The sequence below is a fragment of the Encephalitozoon intestinalis genome, chromosome XI (assembly GCF_000146465.1).
Source record: "Encephalitozoon intestinalis ATCC 50506 chromosome XI, complete sequence".
In the NCBI taxonomy this organism is placed as follows: domain Eukaryota; kingdom Fungi; phylum Microsporidia; family Unikaryonidae; genus Encephalitozoon; species Encephalitozoon intestinalis.
In genome coordinates, this window is record NC_014425.1 from 162,452 (window position 1) to 177,749 (window position 15,298).

Genomic DNA, 15,298 nt, shown 5'->3' on the forward strand with positions numbered 1-15,298 from the left:
AATGGTAGATTTTCATATCAGCAAAGTTCACGAGCTTATGACGAACCAGAAGAACATCAGGAACATTTCTGTGATAGCACATGTCGATCACGGGAAAAGTACACTGACAGATTGTCTTGTGATCAAGGCAAAGATAGTTTCGAAGGATTCTGGAGGAGGCAGGTACATGGACTCTCGTGAAGACGAGCAGCAAAGAGGAATTACTATTAAGAGTTCGGCAATATCTCTGCATTTCCAGATTGAAAAGGATGTTTTGGAAGCATATACAAAGAAGGAAGATACCAACGGAACCGAGTTTTTGATCAATCTAATTGACAGCCCAGGGCATATGGATTTCAGCAGTGAGGTTACAGCAGCACTTCGAGTGACCGACGGGGCTCTTGTTGTTGTGGACTGTGTTGATGGAATTTGTGTGCAGACGGAAACGGTGCTTGGGCAAGCCATGGGAGAGAGAATAATTCCAACTCTTGTCCTCAACAAGCTCGACAGAGCTATTCTCGAGTTGGAGTATCCCCAAGAGAAGCTTGGAGAGGTTCTTAGGAGAAGGGTGGAGGGATTCAATGCCAAGCTCAGCACTCTAGGATACAACTTCAAGGTGGAGTCTCTGATGCCCGAGAAGAATGATATTTCGTTCTGTTCTGGACTACAGGGATGGGGATTTACCCTCAGGCATTTTGCAAGGTTCTATCTTGAGAAATTCAACATGAGTGGATTTGAGGGAGAAAAGAAGCTGACAAACTTCCTGTGGTCCCACAAGGTGTCCTGTACATCAGACGATCCGTTTGATCCAAACATCAAGCACATTGCCAAGCCTAATCCTGCACGATCTCCTTTTGTTGTGTATGTGTTAAATCCAATCTATAAAGTCAAGGACTTTTGCAACAACGGACAGATTGAGGAAATTAAGGAATACCTGAAATTCTATAAGGTAGACTTTAAGGGAGTTACACTCACTGGAAGTGGAAAGTCTTTGTTCAAGGAGGTTATGAAGGCATGGCTTCCTGCAGCAGACTGCATCTTGGAGCAGATTGCGCTCAAACTTCCATCTCCGTTACAAAGCCAGAAGCTTCGATATGACTATCTATACGAAGGCCCAAAGGATGACGAGGTAGGAACTGCTATCATGAACTGTGATGCAAGCGAAGAAGCTCCGGTTACAATGTATGTCTCGAAGATGATTTCCTCAAACGACAACCGGTTCATAGCATTTGGAAGGGTGTTCTCTGGGAAGATATATCCAGGAATGAAGATTAGGGTCCAAGAGCCGGGATATACACCGTTGCCAGAGGATTCTGAGGGATCCCCTCTGCTCCACATAAAGTCTGTCTTGAGAACTGTTGTTATGATGGGAAGGGGATACAAGGACGTGCCCAACTGTCCTGCCGGAAACATCATAGGGATTGTCGGGGTTGATGACTGTCTGAAGAAGACTGGAACCATAACAAACAGAAAGGACTCGTACAACATCCGATCGATGAAGTTTTCTGTGTCCCCAGTTGTTAAGGTGGCTGTCTCCACCAAAAGGCCAGAAGATCTTGGAAAGCTCCAGGAAGGGCTCAAAAAGCTTGCTCAGTCAGATCCTCTTTGCCTGGTCGAGAGAAATGACAAGGGCCAAAACACTATAGCTTGTGCAGGATCCCTACATCTCGAGATCTGCCTTAAGGATCTCCAAGATCAATATGCCAAGGTACCCATCATTTCCGAAGATCCGTTGGTGACATACTTCGAGGGCATATCATCCTCGATTACAGAGCCTAAGATGACAAAGTCTGCAAACAAGCATAACAGAATTTACATGACTGTTGAACCACTCGAGGAGAAGATAGTTGACAATCTGAATGACGTCAAGTCCGACCAGATCAAGACAATGACAACCAACTTCCGAGAAATGCTTGACATAAGAGATGACTGGATCAAGAAGATATGGTGCTATGCACCCGAGATCAATCCCTTGAATCTTCTTGTGGATGGAACAAAGGGAATCTCTATCATCAACGAAATAAAGGAACACGTCAACACAGGATTCCGTGCAGCAGTCAATGACGGTCCATTGATTGGAGAAGTCATGCGTGGACTTAAGTTTGAGCTCAAAGACGCAGTCCTCCACGCCGATGCAATCCACAGAGGTATCAACCAGCTGCTCCAGCCTGTGAAGAGTCTCTGCAAAGGACTCCTCCTTGCAGCAACCCCCATTCTCTACGAGCCAATATATGAAGTAGAGATAACCTCTCCAAACGACTTCTCCGGAGCTGCCACCACTATTCTTCTCTCGAAGAGAGGAACTGCAGAGGACTTCAAGACACTTCCTGGAAACGACACAACGATGATTACCGGGACTCTTCCTGTGAGGGAGTCCTTTACATTCAATGAGGACTTGAAGTCTAGGACCGGAGGAAAGGCCGGAGCATCCATGAGGTTCTCTCATTACAGCATCTTGCCCGGAAGCCTCGACGACCCAAATTCCTTGATGTTCAAGACCGTCGAAACTGTTAGGAAGCTCAAGAAAATGAACCCCGAGCCTCCAACAGCAGACTCCTTCTTCGACAAGCTTTAATAAAAAGTTATGGAGTTATCTAGAAAGTTCCGTTTTTATTTGGGCCGACATTCTGCCCGGAGAAACAATCTCCAGTGACGGCCTATTCCTTGTTCTTGAGCTGCTCCATGCCCTTGAGGAATTCAAACTTTGAATTGGACTCTATAGCTCTTACAATAAACTCGGGAGACATCCTCGAGGAGTTCTTCTTCTTTGCTTCCTTGAGGGTGAGTCCTACCACTTCTGCCAAAAACATCTCGATGGCCTTGCTTGCAACAACAGGTACCGAGGCCCCTATCTTTCCTATGTCCTCGTTCAGCTGCATTATCCTTTTCAATCTTGATATCGGGAACTTGGTTAGCTTTTTCTTTTGGGACTCCTGCCTGGGCATTGTTTACCCCTTCCACTCTCTAGGCTTTAACAAAGATCAGATATGGAAGAATCCTCCTACCCTCCATATCGAGTTTATTCTCAAGATTTCCAATCCCAAAATGGACAGGGAAGCCTTAAGATGCAGGGTGCTTACCACTCTTTCCAAGTCGTCGTTGTTCCGATTCATTGAAAACATCCTAGAAGAGGGCAAGGTGAATTCCATGGCAGTCAATATCACAGAATATTTATTAAACAATAAGTACAGCAGAGAAAGAGCTCAGCAACATATATCAGACTACTTGGAAGACGAGCTCGAGAGGTCAGGGATAGACCTAGACGATAGTGTCGACGGTGTCTCCCTGGCCATTCTATTCGTATACGAAGAGCTCCTTGAAAATAAGTCAGAATTCTTTTTGAAGATTGAGGAAAAGGCTGGCCATACCATTCCTCTTTCCGACTCCGACGAATGACTCTGGCCTAGAACTTAATACTCTTATAAAGCTTTTCCTTTCTGCTTCTTCTTTTTTCTTTCGCTTCCACTTCCTCCTTAGCAACAGCTTTTTCTTCGGGTGCCTCATCTTTTTCAGCCCTACTACTTTCCAGAGTAACTCTTTCTTCCAACTCCTCAATGTACACCGGCTTAGTGTACTGGTTCTCAGTGTTATAGATAACCTCTACACTCTCTTGAAGAATGCCGTTTTCAGCTATTCCAGCCTCTGCCTCAACCAGGGGCTCTCCCCAACCCCTAGGCTGGTATCCATACATACATCCCTCAGGTATTGGTGCATTCAGCCCTGGAATCCTTGCATTCGGATAGGATGGCGGCATTCCATACTTCTGCATTTTGAAAAGCCATGGCGGCGGAGTGGTGTTGTCGATTCCCAGAGCTTCCATGAGCTCAACGCTCATCGTACCAGAGGAGCTCTTCTTTATAAAGTAGTCCGTCCCCGGCTTGAAAAATTCTCCATAACTACTGAGATGCGGTTTTTCCTCTATGGAAAACGCCTCATACAGTATCCGTTGGTCGACCAAGGATTTCCCCAGTTTTGGATACAACTTTTCCCTTACCCTTTCCCGAAGACTCATCCCCGCCTCCCTTTCCTTCATCATTCTTCTTAACTCAGGAATCCCTGTCTTCATTACATTCCAGGGAATCTGATATCCAGGCTTATGGTATCCATGCGGAAACATTCTTCCAGAGCTTGATCTCCAATTGCTGGGGACCGGAACACTACTCTGTCCCTTCATCTTATTGTGAGCTATTGGATCTGGGCATGTTACATCCTCAAACTCAAAAAGCTCTGGATATGGAACAACAAGCTTGAGGTCCTCATATCTGTGTTGCAATGCCCTTTTTTTCCTCTGCCTTTTATTCAAGGGATTTCTATTGGGTCTTATTTCGTGAATAAATCCATACTCATCATTGATCTCTGCTCTCATATGGGCTTTTGATTTTATTCTGTCCATTCATGCTATGAGGAGATTCAGATTCATACAGAAGCTCAGTAGAGGGGTACATGGGACAGTGTATCTTCTGGAAACAACAGACTCCAAAAGAGAAAAGGTAGTCTGTAAGTCGGTTCTATGGAGGTACAGGAAACATGCCGAGAACGAAGCCAGGATACTTTCCTCAATATCTTACAAAAGAATAGTAAAGCTTATTGACTTCTTTCCATCCGATTTCGGCCTATTTATTGTTCTTGAGTATATGGATTGTGGAAGTTTGGACGAAATGATGATTTACTTTATGGAAAGCAACTTCAGAGCCACGGATCGCTTGGCATGGTCTGTATTGACACAAATTGCAGGCGGCCTGAGATATTTACACTCCAAGAAAATCATTCACAGAGATCTGAAACCATCAAACATTCTTGCAAACAGAGCTCGAGCGGAAGGAGGCTTGATGCTCGAGTTCAAACTTTGTGATTTTTCTGTGTCGAAGAAGCTCGGCAAGGATGGGCAGATATCTGGAATTGCTGGGACGCCCTCGTACATGGCACCCGAAATGGTATCTGGAAGGCATTACACTACCTCTGTGGACATTTGGAGTCTAGGTGTTTCAATATACGAATTACTAGCCCTAAAGAAGCCTTTTGAGGGGAAGAATAGAAACGAACTCTTTGAAATGATTAAACAAGCAAAACTTCCACAAGAAATGTGTAAAGACATGGACTTGGAGAGACTTATTCGAAGGTGCCTTTCCAAAAAGAACAGAATATCTGCCAGAGACATTTGTAACTACAGAAAGTCAGACCTTACCTGTAGATGCAGAGATAAGTCAAGAGATGTTTTTCGGAATGGAATTTCGTAAGAAACAATGGACATCAATCATTTTCAAGGCTAATTCCGAATTGCATACTGATGAAGCGAAGTATTTTCTTACAGAACAAATAACTAGACAAGAAACATCATGCCGGTTTCAGATGAGAAATAAAAAAAACCTGCCACAACTTGAAAATGCATAATAGAAAGCATCTATCACAATGTTCACATACAACATGCTCCAACGATGCAGATATAAAAAAGATATCAAAGGTACTCTTCATCATTCTAATGTTTATGTTCCTGGAGCTGTGGGGACATTGGAAAACAAACAGTTTGTCCCTCCTGGCAGATTCGTTGCATCTGCTTGTGGACATATTTGGATTTATAGTTAGTCTTCTCTCTCTGAGCTGGGCAAAGAGACCTCCAAATAAGAAAATGACATTTGGATACCACAGGATAGAAATCATTGGATCCTTGGTTTCCATCGGGCTCATCTGGGCAGCCGTGGGGTATCTCGCAATCGAGTCATTCCACAAGTACCTTCATCCCAGCGAGATTGATGGAGGGATGTTCTTTGCAATAGCAGTTGTCGGTTTCTTTGTGAATTGCATCTGTATTTACGTCCTCCACTATGACGAATACCAGCACAAGCTTAAGCATAAGAATCTAAACATCCGAGCTACCTATGTCCATGTGATTGGAGATCTTATTCAGTCTGTAGGGGTAATAATCGCAGGGATGGTGACGTATTTCTATCCTTCAAAAGCAATAGTCGATGTGGTCTGTACCTTGTTTTTTTCTGTGCTTGTTTTGACATCCACGGGGTTTGTATTCCGAGATGCCATCCACATACTGGCCGAGGGAACACCTATGGATCTTGACATCGATGGAATGAAGACAGATGTGCTAGGAGTAGAGAATGTATACAAAATTGTTGATTTATATGCATGGTCCATATCCATGAACAGAAACGCTGTATCTATTAAGATACTGGCGGATGATTTGCTGATCAGCGACTATGAAAGCATTCTGTTGGAGGTGAACCACATAATCACAACGAAATATTTTGTGGACATAGTCATCATACAAATAGATACGCCAAACACCTTCTATGGAGAAAAGGGATTTGTTGTTGATGGAGTAGCGATTGACTTGGAAGCTCTTGAAACCCCAGGGATGATGATTCCGCAGGCCTAGACTTCTCATCTTTAAGGCAGATGGAGCCCTTTCAGTTAGCAACCAGACTTGAGGAAATGGATTTCACCCCGGAAATGGAAGCAAAGAGCATCAAGAAAGGCCTTTACAGACAGAGAGCACATGCAAATCCGTTCAAAGATAGCAATATTGTTATTCCCCAAAGTCCCGAGTCGATAGATTGGTCTTCTTACTTTGTAGAGAACAAAAGACCGGACTTTGTTGATATAGGATGTGGATATGGAAAATTTCTTTTGAAAGTTGCAGAGAAGAGCCCTGAGCATAATGTTCTTGGACTGGAAATTAGGGATAAGGTGTATGAATATGTCAAGGCAAGAATCGAGGTTCTGAGAATTCCAAATGCTGGGGTTATGAGAACAAACGCATTGATCTTTCTACCTAATATATTTAGTAGAGGTCAACTGTCTAAGATCTTTATTTTGTTTCCCGACCCTCACTTTAAGAAGAGAAAACAGAAAGGACGTGTTGTGTGTCAGCAGATGATGGAGATGTACGAGTACATACTTGCAGATGGGGGAAGGCTGTATGTATCTACAGATGTGGAGGAGTTGTTTGATTACATGGTGGAAGTTATTTTGGCACATGGGAGATTCAGACCACTTTCCAAAGACGAGGCTAGCAAGGACCCGGTGTTCCCTATGACTTCCAAGGATACAGATGAGGCTTTAAGAGCAGGAGTCAAGACAGGAAAAGTATTTTCCGAAGTTTTCGAAATAAAAAAGGATTAACTACTCCTTTCATTTTCCATTCAGGAGACAGACAGGACAGTCGACTCCTTTTGAAATACTTTCTTAGAAGTAACCCCAATGGGAAATGACAAGGTGATAGTTGAGTTGCTCTTTGTGCTGTCTCTCTTGAGCCTTTCATTGACATTTTTTCCAGAACTGATAAAGGATTCGGTGGATGAAATGGGGTACTTCAAAGGAAACAGGGCCTCCGAGAATTTTAATGTTCTAGGGATACCAAAAGAAAACAAGATTGAATTCTACACAATGTCAGGGAGTAGGAGTAACATCAGTATTACGGACTTTCCAAACGGATCTCCCATTAGCAGGGCCATGCTCAGCCTCTATAAAAGAAAAAAAAGGTTCAGCATATATATTGATGAAAAGGCAAGAAGCGTATCGATATACTCGGAATCTGTAATTCCCAAGTACATCTTTAAGATGAAGGAGGTGCCCAAAAGAAGCCTTACACCTGCAGAAACTATCAAGGGATTGGATCGTTTCTATCTTCCGAATGGTCCTATGGACCAAAAACTGATCGAGACATTGGTGTATCTAGAACTTCGAGGATGTCTCGAAGATAAGCTGTTCATCCTTTACGAAAATACACTTATCCTCATCAATGAGGAGAAGCAGATGATCTTCTTTGATATAGACCTCGAGCATCTATTTGGGATGATGGTTGAGGAAGTGGTTTCCCAAACAGAAAGAAAAGACGGATCAAATAGACTTCTGATTGCTTTCAAGGTAGAATCGAATATTTTCTTCTTGTTCAGTCCTGGAGATGAACAGAAGGGATTTGGAAGGAGGATAACTGGAAATACACTTTCAGAGGGCTCCATAAAGCTTTTCCCTTCGTCAAGGGATGTCCAGATAAAAAATGCAGTATCCAAAGACGATTATGTGGGGATATCCAAGATAATAAGTGACGAAGAAAGAAAAGAAGGAATAGAAGTGTTGAAGAAGTTGATAATAGACCCTTTCAGATCGGAAGATCTTTCTTTTTTTAGATGATAATGGATCAAGAGTCCTAGCTTACTGGAATGCTATGAAAAGATCCTTTGGAAAATAAGGTACATTTAATTAGATTGGTGTCATTAATTAACCTTAATGAAGCCCAAAACCTGATAAAAAAGAGATTCCATCCTTGGACATTATTACTATGAAACAAATCAATTTGTTTACTTTTTTCCTAGTTGGAATGCCTGGAATACAGTTATTAGTTGTAAACGGGGAGGAAACTAGTAAGAATACAACCACATTTCCGATTCAGAACTCAGAGGCAATTGAAATAAAAAGAACTTTTGCCGAAAGAATTGCAAAGGCACAAGAGATCTTCTCCGATGGGGACTTCTTAAACTCATACATTGATCCTGATAAGGTGAAGACATATTACAGGGGAGTTTATGAAACAGTAGTTGTCGATGTTGGAGGAACACATCTGAAGATAAGTAAAGTTTTCATTGATTCTAGCCTGCCCAAAAGAGAAGGCGCTCTGTCCTTTGATGGTGCAATGGAATGTATTCCATCTTTTTACAGGTATCCAGACACTTCTAATCTTCAGAACGAAGATAAAATAACCTGGAACGATTGGGTTGCAGAGAGGATGGTTGAGTTCTATGGCCAAGACCTTCCAAAAAAGAAGATTAATGCATCTTTGACATTTTCGTATCCTCTTTTCCAAACATCGATTAGCAATGCAAAAATGGAGAGAGCTACAAAGAACTTCTGCTTCCGGATCGATGACCACACATTTGATGAGGATGTGGTTGAGGCTCTTAACACTTCATTGAGAAACAGGAATGTCAATGTTCATGTTAGCTGTGTCATCAATGACTCTACAGCAACATATATGGCAGGGGCGCTTCGGGGATATGACAACATAATCGGGATTGTTCTGGGGACGGGAACCAACTCTTCTTTCTGTGTGAAGAAGAACGGAACAGACAGTGTGACACTCTATAACTCTGAATGGGGATCTACAAGTGTACCAAGAAGTATGCTAACAGAAGCCGACCTTGCCGTTATTACAGACCTGGAAACCAAAAAGATTTCGTATAGCATCATTGATGTTTTGGTGGGGGGCTGTAAACTCAACGACATGATCCTAAACAGTCTTAAAACTCTACATCCAGAGCTGTATGAAAAATATATAGACTGTGAGGAGGAATTATCTTTAGCCATCAGTTTAGCTATCAAAAGACAGAATGAAGGTATATTGAAGGAAGACGTCGATTTGTCACAAACATTGGCTTCCATAATTAACGATTTTAATGCCAGAGGAATGAAGATACTGGCATCCTTGGTAAGTGCCGTAATTGAATCTTGTATGAAAGATATGCAGTATGTCACACTGATTCTGAATGGAACAACCTTTTCCTACGAAGACCTTCGGAGGGCCCTCAAAGAAAATGTAAAGGAAATACATCCAAACATCGACATAAGACTGGAGTTCCTTGGAAACGCTTCCCTAGAAGGTGCTGCATTTGTGTCTCTCATGAGTTCTGATAATTCTAATCCTGAAAGACTATAGCTTTTCAAGGTTATTAAATCCTTGGCCTTTCATTTATTGACCAAGCCTCTTAAGAAACTTGCTTCTTCCTTATACTTTTCCGGATCTGGAGTCTCAAGAATTAGTGGGATGTTATCAAAAATCCTACTGTTCATAATGAATCTAAATGCTCTTTCCCCTATCATTCCCTTTCCAATTGATTCATGTCTATCTTTCTTCGATCCTAATGCCTCTTTACTATCGTTGATATGCATGGCTTTCAAAAAACTTAGTCCAACTATCCTATCAAACCGTTCCATTACCTCCGTGAACTTCTCTTCTGTTGAAATATCAAATCCAGCTCCAAATAAGTGGCAGGTGTCTAAGCATATGCCTATTCTCTGTTTATCTTCAATGCCTCCTATGATATCCCTGAGCTCTTCAAAGGAACTTCCAAGAACATTTCCTTGCCCTGCCATGTTCTCTATCAACACAGTGACACCCTGAACCCTCGAGAGTGCTGTGTTTATGTGGCTACTAACCCCTCTTAGGCACTCTCTTCTGTTTTTTCCCTTGTCACTCCCTGGATGCATGTTGTACATCTTAATCCCTAAAGACCTACATCTTTCCATATCGTCAACAAGACATTCCATGCTCTTGTCTATCAGACTGGGATTTCCAAAGTTTATAAGATAGGAACCATGAGGAACTATCAATTCTGGATGTAAAACATGTGCCTGGAACATCTCTGCAGCACCATCCTTCATGGGTGGTGCAAGATACCTCCTCTGGCTCTTCAGAAATATGGCACATGTGTCCAACCCGAGCAATTCCATTTGTGCCTGGATTGTATGAATCCCCTTGCTTATCGATAGATGTGCACCAATTATCTTTGCCATTCTGCCAAGGACTAGATCCCCACTGAAATGTTTAAAAATAAATCAAGCCATTGCCTTGACTGCAGATGCAGGACTTTTTGAAGGACTCAAAGAGAATCCTAAACGACATAGAGACACTGAACTCATATACAAATAGTATTGACTACCTAAGTTCACAGAAGAACAGTTCGGTTCTAAGTAAAGAGGAGGAGAAGGGGCTTAATAACCAAATCGATGTGTTGAACGGACGGTTTCGAGTACTTTCAAGAAAGATCAAGGAAAGAATAGATAAGTTCTCCTCTGAAACAGTAGAGCTTGAGAAGCACAATCAGAAGGATAAGTTCTACCATGAAACAAGGAAGATTCATCTGCATGCCCAATCGAAGAAACTTACCGAGGCCATAAATAGATACAGAGAGTCACAGATCAAGCATCGAGAGGATGAAGTGGACAAATTCCGTCTCCAGTACATCATTGCAAAGCCAGATGCAACAGAGAAGGAAATAGAGGATTTCATCGGAGATGACGATGGGACAAAGGTGGCCTCTGCATATGCATTAGGGGCACATTCGGCACAAGGAATTCTCGAGGAGGCTGAGAATAGGAAAAAAAACATCAAGAAAATAGAAGAGATGGTCCAGGAGATCGTAGACTTGTTAAATCTGATCAGCCAGGAAGTCTCCAAACGCACGGAGGTGGTTGAGGCCATAAACGATGATCTCATTGCTGGAGAGGAAAACACTGCAGCAGCAAATGCGGACCTTGAGTCTGCTTTGGAATACCAGATAAGAGCAACTAGAATCAAAAGAATATTTGTGTATGGAATCCTTATTATTGCACTTATATTCTTGATATACTTTGTTTTCAGAACTAACTTTTTCGGAGCTTTTGACAGAGTCCGTTATTACTAGCTTAGGAGTATCTCATCCCCTTTTCCTGCAGAATAATAGAGATGTTAAATAAACTATTCCATTTATCTCCCAAGGTGCCGATGTTAGGGTTGAGCTCCAACAAGGTTGTGAAAAAGGAAAACATCATATGTATATATTTGAACCAACCGAAAGACTTTATATATGACATAGATGACATAGTGATAGAATATAACGAAGTTAAAAAAGATGTGGAAGTAGTTAACGACTCAATACCGGCGTTCATAAAGGCCAACATGAAAGGATTCTTTAGAGGAGATCTAGAAGAGTATACGCGATTTCTGGAGGAAAACTTGGAGATCTTCTTTAAAGGAGAGGTTCCCAAGACAAAAGAGCCAGAGAAAAAGGAGGAGGTGATAAGGCCGTTTGAGCTTCCGTCCGACTACAAGTTTCCCATTGGCAGGAAAGGACCGATGAACATAAACATAGAGGTGGAAAAGAGATATGTTTCCATTGTTTCTTGCGAATGTCTTAACTTACAAGTAGGATGTAACAGATGTGGAAGAGTCCTAAGGATGCCAGGGGCTGGAGAATGCCCAGGGTGTAGATCTGTGCTTGAGATAAGGTACATTCCCTCTGTTGACTCCGAGTTTCTTGGGTCCTTAAGCTTCCATGGGTGTAGGTTTATCTGCTTCAACCCCTCCAGATACCAGCTTTCTTGCGATGGTTGCCATATGAACTACGAAACAAACGAACTAAGTATAGGTGATGCTTTTCGCATCAAATGCTATGAATGCCTTTCAAATATCTTTCTGAAGATATCTAGCATAAACCTCATACAAAGAAAGAGAGAAACACTAAAGCCAGGACAGCCCTTGCCTGAGAAAGGTACTTGCAGGCATTACAAGAAATCCTACAGATGGTTTAGGTTTCCATGCTGCAATTCTCTTTATCCCTGCGATATATGCCATGACGAAGAGAGTGGACATGTACATCAGATGGCTAACAAAATGGTTTGCGGACTCTGTTCAAAAGAACAGGGTGTAGGCAAGGAGTGTTCTTGTGGAATGAATTTAAAGAAGTCAACGTCGTTTTGGGAAGGGGGAAAAGGAACACGAAACAAGGCAACAATGAGCAGGAAAGATAGGAAGAAATACACAAAGTAAGACGGAATAATATTAATGTTCTTTTAAGAGAAGAAGTACTGGTTGTTTTCCTTTTGCATTCTATCCTTTGCAGACCCTGGCTTGTTGATACGGGGCCTTAGATTACTTGGATCCCTTCGGAAGGTCACATCCAAGTTCTTAAGGAAGATATTCATGCCTGTCAGAAGGTCCATTGGGGCCGAGGCCACACTTGAAACCCCGGGCTCTCCCTCAAACACAATCACCTTGTCTGCAAGATATGTCCCAACTATAAGGTCATGCTCGACAATAAATGCTATCTTGCCATTTGAATATATAAACTTCTTTATGATCTTCGATATTGCTATTCTCTGATCGGAATCGAGAAATGCCGACGGTTCATCAATAAGGTATATGTTTGCGTCTTTCCCAAGACATATGGCTATTGCAATCCTTTGGAGCTCTCCTCCACTCAAGTTCTGAACCCGCTGATCATAGGTATACTCGATTCCAAGTGGCTTTATAACCTCATTTACAAACGATTGGTCAAGAAACGACGATCTGATCTTTGACATAAAGAGCTCTCTGACAGTGCCCTTGTACTTGGGAAGTATCTTTTGGGGCTTCAAGCTATAGCTTAGCTTAGTAAACTCCTCTTCTCCGTCTGGCTTTATGAGACCGGCAATTAGGCCGACAAGAGTAGTCTTTCCCATTCCGTTTTCCCCTAGAAACACAATGATCTCGGAATCGCTGAAGCTCCCTTCCTTCACCTCCAGTTTAAATGATCCATGGGTCTTTGTCATGCCTCCATACCAGTACTGGGCCCTTTTCTCCATGTCCTTAGTAGGTCTTTCAGAAATGTCAAACTTGAGCTCAGAAGGTCTAAACCTCATGTTTTCCGTCGGGATGTAGCCATCGAGAAAGATGTTGATTGCAGACTTTATGGCATATGGCGCAGTAATCACCCCGTAAGCACCAGACTGCCCATATAGTACACATCCAAAGTCACTCATCAAATCCAGTATTGCAAGATCATGCTCGACAACAATCACATAGCTATTGTCTTCGCAAAGGTCTCTAATCTCCTTTGCAGCAGAAAGCCTCTGCTTGACATCAAGATAACTCGAAGGCTCATCAAATATATATACATCGCTCTCTTGCATGCATGCTAATGCTAAGGAGAATCTCTGCAACTCTCCTCCACTTAGCTCTTCAACATCCCTATCGAGTATATTTCCAAGATACATTTTCTCTATGTAATAGCTCTTCTTCCCTCTTCGGTCCATCTCTTCAAGTACATCTTTGACAAGTAGCTTGTCACTTAATGTTTCTCTGCTTTCGTCCAACGATAGGCTCTCCAGCGAACTCTTCAACTTGGCGTTAAATTTCTTCTTCAACAACTTTGGAAGCCTATCAATGTACTGTATCTTAGATGTTATCTTCAGGTGTCCTTCAAGGATCTTGGTAAAATATCCTTGGAGCTCAGATCCCCTGAAATACCCCAGGATGTCCTCCCACCCAGGGGGATCATCATACTTCCCAAGATTAGGCTTTATTTCTCCAGAAAGAATCTTTAGTGCCGTACTCTTTCCAATTCCGTTTGTCCCTACTAGCCCAAGTACCTTCCCAGGCCTTGGGATTGGAAGCCTGTGCAGCTTGAATCCATTCATTCCGTATCTGTGCGTTATCTCCTTATTCAGATTTGTTGGAAGATTGATGATGGAAATGGCCTTGAAGGGGCATTTCTTCTGGCATGCAGAACACCCAATGCATAGGTTTTCCATTATTATAGACTTCTTCTCTATCTTTATGCATTCCTTTCCCGTCTTGTTCACAGGGCATGCCTTCCTGCACTCAGACGCACATTGGGATGGCTTACAAAGCTCGAAGTTAACAACAGCTAGTCTTGTAGGATTTGTCTTTTCCTCTCCTCTTCCCATCTGATAGGGGATTCAACCATTTTGACTTCAAATCCGAAAGACCACAAAGATTTTGTCCTAAAGTATTATTTATTACCAAAAAGATATACTTTATATATGCAGGTGTACTTCTTGTTTCCTCCGTTGCTTCGAACAACAATCTCAACAGAACTGATTGGTGTTTCCTCCCATTCAAAGGTCTGGAACCCACATGTGCTTGTGTCATATTCAAACCTCCCCAGAAGTAGATTTCCCTCAGGGCTATTAGAAAAAACCTCGAACTCACGAATTGCACTACTTGTATCCTTTGTAACAGGGTGGTAGAGCCCAATCTTGCTGATAGCAGCTTCCTTCTCAAGATCGATGGAAAACTTACATCCAGCCCCTTTGAATGCTAGACATTCTCCAATACCAACATTCTCATCAAATATAGTTGATGGTTCCTTGTGCTTTCTAAAGCCCAGAAATCCATACGAAAACAGCTGAGACATGCTTTCAATTCTTATTCTTGCCCCTTCTTCGATCTTCGCATAATTCACTTCCTTTATATGCTTCATCATTTCAATCTGGCTACTTATCCTAGAGTTTTCCTCCCTCAGTATATTTATTTCCTCCATCAGATTTGTCAAAATCATCGAGTCCATTGGCCTCTTTATGGCCATGTAGAAAAACAGAACATATGGAATGGCAATGGCCATGTAAATGGGATAGTCTTTTATACCCTTCCTTTCCTGACCATATCCATTTCCCTCCATCGGCTCTACACTCTTGTTAGCCCTCGCCTTTGGAGCCGCCGCTTGAAGTATGATTGTTTCATCCATCCCCAAGTTCAATGTCGAGTCGGGGGTTCTCTTCACTTGAAGGCGGTCTCTTCTATTCATGTACCCATGGGAAGACGAAAATTTAA

The 15,298-nt window shown here is 42.3% G+C and overlaps 14 protein-coding genes across 14 annotated transcripts; 9 read left to right on the forward strand and 5 right to left on the reverse strand.

Annotated features, from left to right (window-relative positions):
* Nucleotide 1: 1 nt before the first annotated feature.
* Nucleotides 2–2,554, forward strand: Eint_111350 (translation elongation factor 2; the record flags this gene model as incomplete). Its single annotated transcript, XM_003073948.1, has 1 exon — nucleotides 2–2,554. The coding sequence occupies one exon, from the start codon at nucleotides 2–4 to the stop codon at nucleotides 2,552–2,554; it is 2,553 nt and encodes an 850-aa protein (XP_003073994.1).
* Nucleotides 2,555–2,636: 82 nt separating this feature from the next.
* On the reverse strand, nucleotides 2,637–2,924 carry Eint_111360 (class 2 transcription repressor NC2 subunit alpha; the record flags this gene model as incomplete). Its single annotated transcript, XM_003073949.1, has 1 exon — nucleotides 2,637–2,924. The coding sequence occupies one exon, from the start codon at nucleotides 2,922–2,924 to the stop codon at nucleotides 2,637–2,639; it is 288 nt and encodes a 95-aa protein (XP_003073995.1).
* A 100-nt stretch (nucleotides 2,925–3,024) lies between these two features.
* On the forward strand, nucleotides 3,025–3,375 carry Eint_111370 (uncharacterized protein; the record flags this gene model as incomplete). Its single annotated transcript, XM_003073950.1, has 1 exon — nucleotides 3,025–3,375. The coding sequence occupies one exon, from the start codon at nucleotides 3,025–3,027 to the stop codon at nucleotides 3,373–3,375; it is 351 nt and encodes a 116-aa protein (XP_003073996.1).
* Nucleotides 3,376–3,382: 7 nt separating this feature from the next.
* On the reverse strand, nucleotides 3,383–4,345 carry Eint_111380 (splicing factor 3B subunit 2; the record flags this gene model as incomplete). Its single annotated transcript, XM_003073951.2, has 1 exon — nucleotides 3,383–4,345. The coding sequence occupies one exon, from the start codon at nucleotides 4,343–4,345 to the stop codon at nucleotides 3,383–3,385; it is 963 nt and encodes a 320-aa protein (XP_003073997.2).
* Nucleotides 4,346–4,379: 34 nt separating this feature from the next.
* On the forward strand, nucleotides 4,380–5,216 carry Eint_111390 (NimA-like Ser/Thr protein kinase; the record flags this gene model as incomplete). Its single annotated transcript, XM_003073952.1, has 1 exon — nucleotides 4,380–5,216. The coding sequence occupies one exon, from the start codon at nucleotides 4,380–4,382 to the stop codon at nucleotides 5,214–5,216; it is 837 nt and encodes a 278-aa protein (XP_003073998.1).
* Nucleotides 5,217–5,362: 146 nt separating this feature from the next.
* On the forward strand, nucleotides 5,363–6,367 carry Eint_111400 (Co/Zn/Cd transporter; the record flags this gene model as incomplete). The annotated part of the gene is made up of 1 exon (XM_003073953.1): nucleotides 5,363–6,367. The coding sequence occupies one exon, from the start codon at nucleotides 5,363–5,365 to the stop codon at nucleotides 6,365–6,367; it is 1,005 nt and encodes a 334-aa protein (XP_003073999.1).
* A 56-nt stretch (nucleotides 6,368–6,423) lies between these two features.
* Eint_111410 (putative S-adenosylmethionine-dependent methyltransferase) lies at nucleotides 6,424–7,113 on the forward strand (the record flags this gene model as incomplete). Its single annotated transcript, XM_003073954.1, has 1 exon — nucleotides 6,424–7,113. The coding sequence occupies one exon, from the start codon at nucleotides 6,424–6,426 to the stop codon at nucleotides 7,111–7,113; it is 690 nt and encodes a 229-aa protein (XP_003074000.1).
* Nucleotides 7,114–7,191: 78 nt separating this feature from the next.
* Nucleotides 7,192–8,124, forward strand: Eint_111420 (uncharacterized protein; the record flags this gene model as incomplete). The annotated part of the gene is made up of 1 exon (XM_003073955.1): nucleotides 7,192–8,124. One exon carries the CDS (start codon nucleotides 7,192–7,194, stop codon nucleotides 8,122–8,124), a length of 933 nt encoding a protein of 310 aa, XP_003074001.1.
* A 148-nt stretch (nucleotides 8,125–8,272) lies between these two features.
* Nucleotides 8,273–9,643, forward strand: Eint_111430 (hexokinase; the record flags this gene model as incomplete). The annotated part of the gene is made up of 1 exon (XM_003073956.1): nucleotides 8,273–9,643. One exon carries the CDS (start codon nucleotides 8,273–8,275, stop codon nucleotides 9,641–9,643), a length of 1,371 nt encoding a protein of 456 aa, XP_003074002.1.
* Nucleotides 9,644–9,672: 29 nt separating this feature from the next.
* Nucleotides 9,673–10,500, reverse strand: Eint_111440 (DNA lyase/endonuclease 4; the record flags this gene model as incomplete). The annotated part of the gene is made up of 1 exon (XM_003073957.1): nucleotides 9,673–10,500. One exon carries the CDS (start codon nucleotides 10,498–10,500, stop codon nucleotides 9,673–9,675), a length of 828 nt encoding a protein of 275 aa, XP_003074003.1.
* Nucleotides 10,501–10,565: 65 nt separating this feature from the next.
* Eint_111450 (t-SNARE complex subunit syntaxin) lies at nucleotides 10,566–11,390 on the forward strand (the record flags this gene model as incomplete). The annotated part of the gene is made up of 1 exon (XM_003073958.1): nucleotides 10,566–11,390. The coding sequence occupies one exon, from the start codon at nucleotides 10,566–10,568 to the stop codon at nucleotides 11,388–11,390; it is 825 nt and encodes a 274-aa protein (XP_003074004.1).
* An 80-nt stretch (nucleotides 11,391–11,470) lies between these two features.
* Eint_111460 (putative zinc finger domain-containing protein) lies at nucleotides 11,471–12,514 on the forward strand (the record flags this gene model as incomplete). Its single annotated transcript, XM_003073959.1, has 1 exon — nucleotides 11,471–12,514. The coding sequence occupies one exon, from the start codon at nucleotides 11,471–11,473 to the stop codon at nucleotides 12,512–12,514; it is 1,044 nt and encodes a 347-aa protein (XP_003074005.1).
* A 23-nt stretch (nucleotides 12,515–12,537) lies between these two features.
* On the reverse strand, nucleotides 12,538–14,412 carry Eint_111470 (ATPase/RNase L inhibitor; the record flags this gene model as incomplete). The annotated part of the gene is made up of 1 exon (XM_003073960.1): nucleotides 12,538–14,412. The coding sequence occupies one exon, from the start codon at nucleotides 14,410–14,412 to the stop codon at nucleotides 12,538–12,540; it is 1,875 nt and encodes a 624-aa protein (XP_003074006.1).
* Nucleotides 14,413–14,477: 65 nt separating this feature from the next.
* Nucleotides 14,478–15,272, reverse strand: Eint_111480 (spindle pole body associated protein; the record flags this gene model as incomplete). Its single annotated transcript, XM_003073961.1, has 1 exon — nucleotides 14,478–15,272. The coding sequence occupies one exon, from the start codon at nucleotides 15,270–15,272 to the stop codon at nucleotides 14,478–14,480; it is 795 nt and encodes a 264-aa protein (XP_003074007.1).
* Nucleotides 15,273–15,298: the final 26 nt, after the last annotated feature.